The sequence below is a fragment of the Pinus tabuliformis genome, chromosome 6, assembly GCF_031772625.1.
Source record: "Pinus tabuliformis cultivar Carrire ecotype Pingquan chromosome 6, CPIR1, whole genome shotgun sequence".
NCBI classification, from domain to species: domain Eukaryota; kingdom Viridiplantae; phylum Streptophyta; class Pinopsida; order Pinales; family Pinaceae; genus Pinus; species Pinus tabuliformis.
Window position 1 is genome coordinate 1,636,990,275 of NC_142292.1, and position 13,814 is coordinate 1,637,004,088.

At 38.4% G+C, this 13,814-nt stretch overlaps 1 protein-coding gene across 2 annotated transcripts in view; it reads right to left on the reverse strand.

Annotated features, from left to right (window-relative positions):
* The window catches only part of LOC149265207 (polyadenylate-binding protein RBP47-like), a 42,680-nt gene extending 29,334 nt beyond the window's left edge, over positions 1-13,346 (reverse strand). Inside the window, exon 1 of one of the 2 annotated variants that reach the window (XM_089429171.1) lies at positions 12,748-13,346. In XM_089429171.1, the coding sequence (XP_089285297.1) occupies positions 12,748-13,104 (357 nt within the window). In that variant the 5' untranslated portion in view covers positions 13,105-13,346. The remainder of the gene's footprint in view (positions 1-12,747) is intronic. The other variant, XM_089429173.1, reaches the window with a different exon arrangement.
* Between the last annotated feature and the right edge of the window lie 468 nt (positions 13,347-13,814).

Below are 13,814 nucleotides of genomic sequence, written 5' to 3' on the forward strand. Positions count from 1 at the left end.
TATTATTATTAGTATTGTGACTATATTTTTCATTATTACTCAAAATTAAATTATTATCATTAATATTATTGTCCATATTATTTTTACCATTATTATTAATAATATTACTTGTGAATTTCAAATTCAAATTATTATTATTTTTGATTATCATATTATCCAAACATATATTATTAGTATTACTATTATTATTATCATCAATAACTCTATTATTATTATTATTATTATTATTATTAACTATAATCCTAACATCATTATTATTATTATTATTATTCGAAACCAAGTTATCAAAATTCCAATGGACTTTTTCATTATGGGTATACGACTCATCTAACTTATCAAGATTAATAAAATAAGGATGACCATTAGGGTTAGGGAACCAAGACATACCATCGATGACCAAAGAATGGGTCTTAACGTAATCAGAAGGACCGGACGGACCAATGGTGGAAGGGCGGAAGGGAGGCTACTCAACGCAGCCTGGACCAGAGGTGCTGAGAGAGGGGAGAGAGGACGGCAACAGGACTTCGGCCAAGTCTGAACGGGGAGGAGTGCCAAAACCAAAGGAATCAACCAAAAATTCGCTGGGAAGGTTAACCGTTAAAGCCTTCGAGCACGTCCAACCTGTCGTTGGAACGATAACCAGAACCAGGGGCTGGAACAGAGTCTGGAACCAGAGGGATCAGAGGAGAGATCTGATCATTGAACTGCATATTCAATTCCGCGTTTGAAAGCTTCGGAACAACCAGCGAAGAACTGGGGGATGGATTAAAGTGCAAAGGGGAGCCAACCGTTTCGCAAAAACCGGAAGAATTCAAATTATTAGCAAGGGAGAAGCACATACGATGTTGGTCATTAACCAAGGATTGAAGAACAGATATTTGACCAACAAAAACGCGGCTATAAGATGGCTTACCTAAGGAAAATGAGAGACCGCCGAGTGCAGCAAATGCTCTTTGCGTTAACTTGAAGAACTTAGTAGACTGCCTCATGCTTCCACATATCTTCCATTCTCTAAGACTTGAGAGTCGAGCAAGCATCGACCCTGGACCATAGGGAGGCGGAAATACAGCTAGAGAGTTCTAGATGCAAAGAGAGAAGCTGCCTTGAAAGCTGATCAAGAACTCTCCTAACCCTGCAATTTTCAGATCTCAGTAACACTAAACTGGCCTTCAAAAAGACATGATGGTTCGTAGGAATATTGAGGCGATGGTTAATTTGGGCATCGACAAATGAATTTTGATGTGATTATTGCTGAAAACCATCTTAATAATCTTGATATGGATCACAGAAGCCTAAATTCAACAATTACAAACATTGTTGATGCAAAGAAACCTTCTAATTAGGTTATACATTATTCAAAATTATGTTATATTCACTAAATTAACCAACTCGACTTCTTCCCCCAAAGGCAATTGGCTAGTAAATTTAATATGAAGGTGTCATGATAAAAAATTTGCGTTACTATTATTTTTCATCAACACTACCCCAATCATGCTGCAAGTTTGATTAGAATACTACTATGATGTAAGAGTTTTATCATATTTAAAAATTTCCCAAGCCTCTAACTCATATTGAATGTGGTTGTTACAGTTATTTTGGTCAAAACAAGGGTCGGCTTTTCCCAACTGCAGAGGGTTTGGTAGTTGACTCAACAAATAAGATTGCGTATTTTTCAAGGTAACAAGCAAAACACGACAATTTTCCCTCAAACCAAGGATCCGTCAAACGTTCCAGCCTTCAGTTGTATTAATTAAATTAACTTGTAAATAATTAATATCATATTAATTAGGGTTATGGCCAATTGTCGTTCTCTTGATGCTGATGTGGCAGTCACCGCTTACATTTAAAATAGTTAGAATTGTTGCACACATTTTGTTAAGTTCCAAGGAAGCGGTGGTACCAAATTTTTTCAAAAAATCTGGATCATCAGCCAATAATTTTTTGAGTCATTGTAAGCCCATTCTGCAAATTTGTAATGTAAATGATGCTAGTAGGACCATGTATGTATGTAACAACCTAGGTAAGTCTATTATTTTGGCAATGGATTTCATCCTAGTAAGTTTTTCGTCACACTGAATATCTATGTTTCTAAACAAAGATGATCGGCAGAGTTTCCCCCAGCCTCACCCCAAAGCTACGGTGGAATTTATCGTCACAGTCTGAAGTGAGTCCTAGTGTTTTAGTCGAGTCTTCTGTAAAAGTGATTTGGGAATCATTTAAGCTATTTGGCTAAATTATTTTATTAGAAGTCACTTGGTCTACTAGATCATATTGTGTCGCAGAATTGCATAAGTTTTATGGGGGTCTATAACGAACGGGTATTCCCCCTTTGAGGGTTGAATTTGTAAAATCTTATGTAAAAAATATTTTAATGTATGGTCCCTCGTACTTAGACACCATCGCTAAAATATTTGAGGGTGGAAAAATAATTAATCCCCTCATGAGTCAATTAATTAATTTTTCTAGCAAAAATAAAATTAAATCCTAAGCCAGAAAATTAATTAATTAAAGTCAAAACTAAAATGTTGGAGAAATTAATTTCTCCAAGTGGAAAAATCCATGGGTCTTAAAGAAGTCAAATTTTGAAAGTTCCCCCCCCCAAAGGGAATATTGGAAATTTCAAGAAAAATTGGACCCTTGGACCTTGGTGGTCGAGTCAAAGTCAATTTTTTGAGAAAATTAGCTCAAAATAATTATTTTTGAGATAATAAATAATGGCTTTAATGAGAAATTCGAAAATTCCTCAAAAATAATTGTTTTCGATGGCAAAGATTAAAAGATTATCAAGGATTTATTGACGATCGAGATTATTTTGACAAGGATCAAACCAACTAGCTGTTATTTTCCACTTGTAGGAATTTCTCTATAAATAAAAGGCTTTTTACTTCTATTTTTATCTGGATCTTGACCTCTAGCCTAATATAACTTTGTAAATGTTGGTGTAAAGCCACTGTCCCACTGGTAACGTTTTGATCATCATAATAAAAGACTTTAGGGTGCAATTCATGGTATCTTTGTCTCACTGATTTGTGGTATGTGATGGGCATGTGCATTCCTATATTGTGCTTTAAATATTAATTAAATCGTTAATTCATTGTAGATGATAGGAAGATTTTGTTGGCAAGTTTTGGGCTTATCTTAGGAGATCTGATTCATTATACCTTCTAACGGTTTTTCTTGAGAAAATATATGGAGTTTGCAAGTTCCCTAACCCTTGGGCTGCAAGTTCACAAACTGTGGGCATAGGCTAACCATGTTTGGATTCTGAATATTTTACGTGATTTTCTAACTTCTCTAAGGCTATGGTTTAACATTTATTTTTCGAAATACATTTAGCCATTGTTAAGGTTTATAAAAAATCTATTCTTCAAAATCTTTCTAAGCATTGTACACTTGTAAATTTTTTAAATATATTTTGTATAATAATTTTTTGTAGATGATTTTATTTTCTAACCCTTGTTTTGCAATTGGGGTTTGGGGTTTTGGGATTTATTTTTGAAATTTTTGTATATATTGGGGTTTTTGGTACTTGTAATTTTATTTGTGCAGGAGATCCAAGAAGATTTCCTAGGTTAGAATTAGATCTAGGCCATTAAGGGTAAGATCTAGACTCTAGAAATTTTGGTAGCACCAACAAAAATGAATTTTGCAGTGAAATATTGAGGATCTAAAGCAGGTTCTTTTCGGCAAGGATTTGAAAGTCTTTAGGGCCCATAGATCCAATAATTTTCCCTCTAAGCTCTAGTCGTCAGCCTTTAGGGCTTGATTAGGCCTAGTTGCGAGCCCTAAGGCCTATTTTTCATTGTTGTCGGCATCCCTAGGCCTGGTCGCAGGCCTTGCCAGCCTTCCCTTCCCCTCAACTTGACTTCTTTCGTAGTCGTCTGCCATTGGTTGCCTTCCCAGCTTAGGTAACAGGCCTTAGGGCTCCTCTCTTGCCCTTTGTGGCCTTTGTTTCCCCTCCATCAACCCTGTCGCACGCTTTAAGCCCCATCTCCTTGCCTCGGCCCCTCTTTTTCTAAGCCACGGGCCTCTCAAACAACAACCCTTTTAGGGTCTGATGTGTGCCTTTGTGGCTCTTCCTTTGGAGCCGCAAGCCTAATAAGGCCTTTCCCTCAATCTGATGCCCTCTTTCAAGCCCAGCATTACCCCCTAACCATTCCTATCCCTTGTTGCATCTTTCAATCATTGTTTGAATATCATTGAATTTTCTGAGTCAATTCTTGGTGTATTGCAGAGTTTTGCAGTTAAACTTTTGTTTTTGCACGTGATCATCACATCAGATAAGTTTTGGGCTAGAGAACTAGCCACCTACCGAGCCAAAGGACCACTAGTTTGCCCCATCCATCCCTCAAAGTTCAAACCCTCTTTGTCTTCTTGCAGTTTTATGATCTCTTCGTAACAGTGATATTCAATTCATTTAAGTGGCATAAACTCAATTCATTAATACTCTAACATATTGGTACATCAATTGCATTAATTGAGTAGTCATTCATTTGACATGTTTCATAAGGTTTCTTGGTGACTGGTCACTTGTCTAAAGGAAGAATTTAAGGTCTGATATGAATCAATGACATAAGTGTTTGCTCTTTATTTGCTTGATGCCTTGAATAATCTCATCTAAAGTGAAAGAAAGAGGAAAAATTTGGGCATGTTTGGCATTAAATACCTTATTGTTCTCATATGGTTTCCTTATTGTTGTCATAGCATTCATATTTTGCTTCTATAATTGCTCATTATGAAAAGTATTGCTTACATCAAATTGTTAAAGTGATTTGATAAGTTGATGAAGTATTTCAAGCGCAAGTTTTTGGTAAAGTTGAATAAGAATACTAACGTTGGTTGTCTTTGGAAGATACATAATTCTGAATTTACACATAAGCTCACTCCTTAAAACACCTAATCTAATGATCTTGGCTCCCTAAGTGAAATGATTTGAGAGTTCATTGAATATTCACTATTGTGTTGAATGGTCTTGTGTCATATTACTTGTCCTTTTGAGATCCACTTGGCATTTTCCAATTCTAGCATTGAGCAATTTATTGTCTTGAGAATCTAATAACCATTGCCTAAGTACTTCTAACTCTGGGATTAAGGGTTCTAATTGTCTAAAAGAACATCGTTATCATTAGATAAATATTTTGAGTAAATAGGCGATCTTGTTCTCTTTTCACCATCATTGGTTTATGGTTATTGAATCTTCGTCATATTGGAATATCTTGGAGTAATAATCATTGCATCTTGTATTAATTTTCATTGGATAAGTGAATATCTATTCTGAATCCTAGATATATTGGTGAATCATTGTTAAGAGCATCTCTTGAGCAATTGTATCATGGGCATTTCTATCTCTTATTAGCACTGTTGAGCTTGAACACTTGTCTTGTGGTTGAGATTACCTTCTCTAAGCATTATTAAGTATTGATATCTTAAATTGAAGTAAATCATAACCAAGTACTTAAAGAATATTTAAGTGATCTCACCTAAAAGACACTCACAATCCTTGCATATCATTCTAAATTAGTTTTGCACTTAATAATTTACCTCCAACCATAAGCTTGGTTGATAGACATTTGGGGCCACCCTTTCTCAATTTACTTCAAGAAATTAGACCCTCTTTAGTGGTTAACACGGTGACCTTGCAGTGGTCAAAACCACAGCCTTTGCAACGTCGGAGGCATCGAGTGGTTGGAACACAGGGGGACGTATCGTTAATCAAGCCTTTGCTTACTTCCCGTTGGCTTCCATCCCACAACCTAGTCTAAAGACTAGTTCCAAAATAGTTAAGAGGAAGGTCACACCTAGAATAGGCATCTAACTTAAAATTAACCAAAATTTTGCATCACACCTAGACCTTAGGATTTGCATAGCATATATAGGATAGTTAAGCATTCAAGCAGCAATTGTCCATCCGGATATTTGGCATCTAATTAATAATAAGCAAGAAGTTGACTCCATAAGGCACTGGTTTCACATTCAAACCCAATCTCATCTTTAAGTATTGCTAAAATTAACCAAGTAGCTAGGCCATTCAACCGTGTCTCCCGGACTAGTTGTTTTCCAATTGGTCTCTCATTTCCTTCTTCTACAGGGACTACCCCCCATAGCCTGCTATTGGATGACAGCTAGAACAGATTGGGGGGGGATCAGAGTGACATCCCCCACCCTGAGTCGTTGTCGCGGTGCCTGTACAATCTAAGCAACAACATTTTTTGGCACCGTTGTCGAGGACCAATTTATTGGGTTTTTCCTTTACGACAATTATCATCACTCTTCTTAATTTGCTACTCAGTTTCATCTTCCTTATCCTGCCAACTCCACAACATCTTTTGGTGTCATTTCTAGGGATAGATTTTTTTGTCCTTGGTCCTCGCGACATTTTTTCCATCATTTCCTTTATCTTTCCATCTTTTTATTTCAGCCAGCAACGCCACAACATTTTTTGGCGTTGTTGCGATCTTTTCATCTCCTTATCATTTCTCCTCTCACTAATCTTTTCATCTTCTCTATCTGCACCTTTAGCACCTGGACATTTCGGTTGGTTTCCTGTTTGGGTGGCAACTCCACTTATTCATCCATTTTTTCTCAGACAAGAAGCCCTCCCTAATATCCATCTTCTTATCCCTTACTAACTTTTTGGTTTTTGCCTTTTGGATTTTGGAGTTAGATTCATGTTCAAGTGGTGACTCCACTTCTTTCATTTTTTACAAGAATTTCTACTAGAAGCCCGCTTCGTGTGGATCTCTTATTTTGCATGAATAAGGATCTCTCTCTCTGACATCCATTAGCTCCTTTTCCCTTGAGCAAGTCATCGTAATGACTTGTTTGCCCCTTTGCATTTTACTAACATCCCTCGTGATAATCCAGAGGGGGTATTAATAAATTACCTTCTTTCACAGGTAATTCCTTTTCCCTTAAGCAAGTCATCACGAATGACTTGTTCGCCCCTTTGCATTTTACTGACATCCCTCATGATATTCCAGACGGGGCTGTTAATAAATTGCCTTCTTTCACAGGTAATGATGCAATCACCGCTACAAATCATATCAAAAACTTTACTCATTGTACGCTAATTTCTTGTGACTCTTCATGTTATAATAATGAAGACATCAAGATGTGGCTCTTTGTCCTTTCCTTGGAAGGTGATGCTAGGTATTGGTTATGTGATTTCCCTGACAATTCTTTTGATTCCTTACAAGCCATCGTCGATGCTTTTTGTGCTAATTACAATATCAAGGAAGGTGATCTTGTAAGGAACTTAACCTACATAAAAAGTGTTGAAGAAAATGCTCCACGTCAATCTTTGCCATATTGCGGACCTTGTGAACATTATCATGACGAATCCACTTGTGTCATTCCAAGAAGAATCCTTGATAGTGGAAAGGCAAGAACAAATGATCAAATTAATATTGATGATGAAAAAGAAAATGATAAGCATCTTATCAAGGAGTTGAATCAAATGGTTAAAGACATGCAATTCAGTCAAGCACAGTTCATGAAAACCATGGAACTTAATCAAGAAAGATTAATAGCAGATCACGCCAAGGATATGAGAACCATGTATACCAAATTATTGGCCATAGAAGAAAAGCGTGATGAGGAGCTAGAAATCATTAAAGTTAATCACTCCAATCAAATGACCACCATGCAAAATTATTTGATCACTATGGAAGCAAATCATAAGGAAGAAATGAGTTATATTCAAATAAATCATGATAAAGTGATAAAGGACATGCAAGCCAGTCAGATAGCTCTTTAGAACAGGTTACAGGTTATGGAAGTTAGGCAGTATAATCAAACGATCACCTTTCAGAAAATGATGCATACCATGGAGGAGAATCGTGAAAGAGAAATCAATGCTATGAAGGATGAGAATTCTAATCAAATGAATGCTATTAAAAGCAAACAAATCATTCTTCAAAATAAGTTGTAGATAATGGAAAATCACAGGTTCAGAAACTCTAGCCAAGGCCAAAGGATCATGAACACAAGCCTCTCAGCTCACAAAAGCAACCTTCATCTTATTATGAAGAAGTCAATGATTCCATTAGGAAATGGTTAAATGAAGATGAACCAAGCAGGAAGCGCAAGAGCAGATTTGTGGGAGCACGTAAAGGCAAGCCAGCAAGGATTATGAAATCTGCGCGAGGATGAAGAGTCAAGCCAAAGCAGATGTTATTCTTGGAAAACTCAAATTTCTTCAACCTAGATCAGGAACCACATGCATCATCACATCATTAAGCATCATGTTAACCTCCTGGAATAACAAAAAACCTATGCCATACATCAGACACCATGCACACACATCCACAGTTGTTGACATCAATGCCAACACCATGCTGCCAACATGAAGTCTTTGTGAAATTTGAGGTTCGAGGTTCAAATCCCCTAGTTTACTATGTGGGTCATGCATGGGGATGCATATGGATTGACCTAAAGGTTATAGTGGTAGCAATCGAAATCGAACCAATGTCACGCAAGTACAAACCCAACCCAGTTGTTGATTCCTCTAAATACCCAAAAAAATGAATTAAAAAATAAATAAATAACAATATATCAACTATAACACACAGCCCAATGTAGCAAGTTGGACTCTCTAGTATAGAACAGTGGTGTTTTTTGGTGCAGTCCTATACATCTTAGTGTAAAATAAGGCCCATTATAGCAAGTTGGATGCTCTAGTCCAAAACAACAATTTTCGTGGTGCAATCCTATGAATGAGAAAAATACAAATCAACTATAAAAACCAAAAAATTCATACACTTGTTGAATTTTTTGTAGCTTCGGAAGGTCTTCTACATAGGCTTGGTGTCTTAGCATGTAGAAGATATTTGAGTGCCTCTTTAGGTGCTTGCTTGGAAGTTGGAAGAATAACCTTATAAAGAAGATATTTATGAAGAATAATCTTATTAATTGTGGCAGACTATTAGGCCAAAGTTCTAAGGATAAATAATAAAATTATGCAAGTGACTTAAAAATAATCTCAATCGTTACCCAGATGCGGGTGTTAATATGCTGCATTTATGAGGGCTCGCTCAAGGCAGGCAGCTGGCCCTGCACCTGGCTGGCGGACGAAGGCTGTAGATCTCCATGGCATGCGCATTTATTCGGCTGCTGGACGGAATGTTGGTCGCACAGATTGGCATTAATGTGCGCCTGGTTCGAGAGTTCATGCTCAAGGTTTTATGTATGGCTCGGTATTTGGTTCACGCCATCGCTCCTGGTTCTTTTCACCTCCTCCCGTTGTTCTTCCCGCACCCCTGCCTCGCTCAGATTGTCTGGAAGCACGCCTGGTTATTTGGTATCGCCGGGTTCCTCTGTGCTAAGTCCCTCTCCCGTCAGCTCTGCCATCTTCCCTTTCTCAGCTGGTCTGTCAATTTGAGAATGCCTCGCCGTCGAGGAGTCTCTCGCCGAGGAGGAAGCACCGGTAACAGAGGCAAAGCCTCTCGGTCTACTCCTCAGAATGTCATTCCCATTGCTTTGACCTCCCCGCCCTCACCGCCCTCTCGCCATGCTGGGCCTCTCCCGCACAATTCCTTTCAAACTACCCGGTTCACCTTCCATAGCAGGCTCAACAGGACAGTTTTGTCTGCTAGTATCACGGTTATTCTTGTTGAGGAAGAAGACAATCCCAACAGCTCAGCCCACACCACCACCTCTCAATCTCAGGAAGACAACGTCCTTCAGGGGGAGATGGCTGGGGTTGTGTTTAATGCAGACAATATGCAGGACGATACCCCTGTTCCTGAAGCGCCTCCGCATCCGGCTGATTCAACACAGCACGAGATCCTTGCTTGTGGACCGACTCATCGTGCAGGCAGCATCCTCAACCTGGTAACTCCTCCAGAAGGTGGCATCGAAGGAATTGAAGACAATGGTTTCGTCACCTGGGTTGCTTCGTCTAGCCAGGTGGACAAGGACATGCCCGACTCTCCGCAACATGCAGATTGAGGCTGGTTCATCACCGACGGGTGGCATTCTCGCCTTCGCTCTGTTTGATTTTTGCTATGTGTCTTTGTTTCTGGGTCTCTGGTTATGGGTCTGGTTTCAGTTCTTGTTTAAGTTTTTGGCGCTAGCCAACCTGTTCTTAGTTTGTAGCAACAACTCTGGGTTTGATAAGTTCTGTTTTGCCTCTTTTTGTTCATGACGGGCATGACAGCATGCGTCTCAGTAAAGCCTCTGTCGGCGATAGCTATGATATGTTAGACTCAGAAAAAAATTATTTTTTAGTGGGTCACTGTCTAACAAATCAAGTTTTTGAAGTCTGTAATCCAGAAATGGCAGATAGTAGGATATGTATGTCTCAGAATCTCTGGCTGAGGGCTGGCCTCTGCCCCCTCTGAGGTCTCGACCTCCATGTACATATTTTCTCTTTTTTAATAGAATTAGTATTTACGCAAAAATTAATAAAAAATAAAAAATAAAATAAAAAAAAATAAAAAATAAAAAATTTTCAATCGTTGATCTCAAGTGAGGCTTAGGCTATAATCCTAGCCATTGATCACTTAGGAGATTACGGTTAGAGATTTTGGCTTGATGAAATTTAGAATAAGCCTCAGGGAGAGGTGAAGACACAAACATAGTTGTGGAGGAAGCATTTTCTCTAAAGCGAGAGGGTCAACTAAACTAAAGAGCACTGAGGAGAGTGCAGTAGGAAATTTTGGGAGAAATTCGAGGAGGTTGAGTTCAGAAAGGAGGGGATTTAGATGCTAAAGAAGAGGGTCGAATTATGGCAGTGGCCTAATTATCCAGGGAGGCTGATTTCTCTAGAGTGCAGGTGCCATATGATACAGTGAGAAAGGGAGGTCAATTTGTTGGTGAGACAGGTTAATTCTCCAAGGCTGACTTGCGTCAGGTAGTTCAATTTTTAAAGGTTAATTTCCTAGTGGGACTGAGTTTCCAAGTGCCTAGCAGCTGTATTTTTCTATTTATTCTCTGTGGGTCTAACCCAAAGTTTTCCCAAGAAATTTAATGAAGCTTGTGTTGGGTGTAAATTTGTTGCTGTGGTGTGATTGATCTCTTCATTTTATTTCCCCTGCCTTTTTAAGTTACTATACCAATGTATTTATTTTTCAGCAAATTCAAAAAATTTGAGAAAAATATTTGTTGGAGTTTTAGTAAATTGTTGAAGTAAAATAAATCAGATCTAGGATAAGAAAAATTAACAACACTCCCATTTACAACCAAATATAGATGAAAAATTACATGAGTATCATGCAAGTTATGTTGAAGTCTAACAAATTTGAGAAACAACAAAATACACTTCAGAAAGCAGCACAATGTTTCAATTGCTAACTTTAAGATTCGACAACTACTCTACAACATCTTGAAAGATTCAAGTATTCATGGAATTCCCCATTGTCAAATTGGATTCTCTCGCACTTAGATTATGTTCAAACAACAACACTTGAAGACCATAGCCCACGAGTGAGATTGCACATTCCTAGAATACACCACTATCAAACAGAATTCTCACCTATCTAGGAAAAGAGAAGCTAATAGAAGGAAAATAACCACAACTGAAACAAACAATTTTTTCAAAGGTGTTCAAATTACTTGTATTTCACATGGAAAGTTACGAGGTCTTTAAGCACACCAATTACCAACCATATATTACTTTCAACTCAAAATTTGTATCACTACAAAATCTTGTTACCTATTATTGTCAATTATTTTTCTAGCGTCTTATGAACATTTCATCCAAAACATGTCAACAGTCAATCATATCACTGTGTTTTACACGCTCCATGGTAAAACCTGAAATTATCCCAGAATTTAAATAATTTATATAAAAATATTTGTTTACTTTGAATGTTTGCTACCAATATAAGCATTCCCCTCTTCAAAGGTTCAAAACATTAGCCAACATAGTGTTGATTCACTGCTGTGGTTGATATATTGTTAAGCCATCCACTATGCTTACATCTCTGCTCTAGTCTGACCCGTTTGTATGGAATCAGTTTCAAAAAATGAGGCCGTGTACAAGTCCCAGGAAGATTTAGCAAAATATATACCCATCAGACCTGGCGTGCAAGACCCTAACAACTTTGGCAGAATAGATACCCCTCAAGCCTAGCACAACTACAAATGAGACTGCATGTAAGGAGTGCAGAGGCAAACTAGCAGGCTTTTACCATTCACGCCCTCCTTACGTGAAAGGCATTAGAACACCCGGTTTACTGGCACTGCTTTGAGCAAAATTGCTAGTGTAGGAACTGCAATGGTTGAAAAAATGTAGTGCTTGATCCCAACCTCCCAACCTAAGGTGAAGAATTTGGGCACCTAATAGGTACAGAGTTAAGTTTGAGCCCTGACCTTCAAAAAAATCTGGACCAAAGGAAGTCCGCTCTTTGAGATACTGCCCCTTAGGAATTTTGAAACACTTCCAAAAACAAGATAAAAATTGAAATCTCGAGCAGCTAGCTATATGCTTATGTAAATTATTTCAGACCTAAAGGATTTCCATAGTAACATCTTACTTTGGTACGTCCCTGGATGTCCTGAAATGCACAAGAAACATAGACCACCAAACTTACTATAAATCAATGATTTCACTAGAAACCCTGGCAGCTAGAAAAGCCTCAACCGCCAATTCACCTGTATAAAACCCTAACACTAAGCATTGTTTCTAACAACCATGTACAGTAACACCTTTGCATTTGGGTGTCAATTATTTCAGTAGAATTATTCCAAGCCCCTGACTTGAAACTTCACAACCCTAAATTGGCAGTTATATTCATAGCCACGTACCTCTCCAGTATGGGAGAAACAGGTGTGCAAATAGCCCTCGTCCATCCAGAACTGCAAATCACCCACCCAAAGAGTCTTGACCTCGTCACTCGACTGCGGCTGATGTTGCTGCATCACCATGGGTAGCTGCTGCTGCTGATATTGAGGCTGCTGTGCATAGTACTGCTGCGCCATCATTGGGGCTTGCTGTTGCTGCATCGCCATGGCCTGGTTCGGCTGTTGCTGAGGCGGCTGCTGTTGTTGTTGCTGCTGCATCTGCATCGCCATTTGCTGCTGCTGTTGAAGCCATTGTTGCTGCTGGTGGTTCTGATTAGGGTTTGCGAAAGGAGGGCCAACGCCTGCTGTGGTTTGCATCATTCTTCCGCCCGAAGCTTACGCAAATGCCTCAGAAATCGAAAAACCCAAAAGACTCGCAACACCCACGAGAAATGGATTATACGAAAGGATCAGATCCTGAGGTACACGGGGTCTAGGGTTCGAGGAAAGGCTTTTGAGAGTTATCGTTGATGACTGAACACCATAAAATTTTCCGGGATACTTCGTTCCCGATTAATATGCTGTCGATTCCGTTGGCTTCCTAATGAGATTATTTTTTTCGAGGGCTTTTGAGAATAATGACACTTGCTATATAGTTAGTTGCTTTGAAGGTGGTGTGGAACATTTGCTATATAGTTAGTTGCTTTGAAGGTGGTGTGGAACATTTGCTATATAGTTAGTTGCTTTGAAGGTGGTGTGGAACATTTGATTAGACTAGAGGAGGGGTGAGAAAACTCCTCTACAACTATAAGAAAAGAAATCAAAGAATATATGTGATACCAGCACATCTAAAAGGTAGATAGAATAAGTCCTTGCAACGGATATGAGTGGACAACCACAAACTTGAACACTAAGGAATTAGAATTTTAATTTCTCCTAATCCAATCTATGTCTCTCACAATGACATTCAACCATTTCAATGTTAATATTTTAAATTTTTATTTATTAATTTGCATATTGATGAGGTCTTATAAAAAGAATAAGTAAAATAAGTATCCCATGGTTTAATTTTAATATTGATGAGGCTTTAT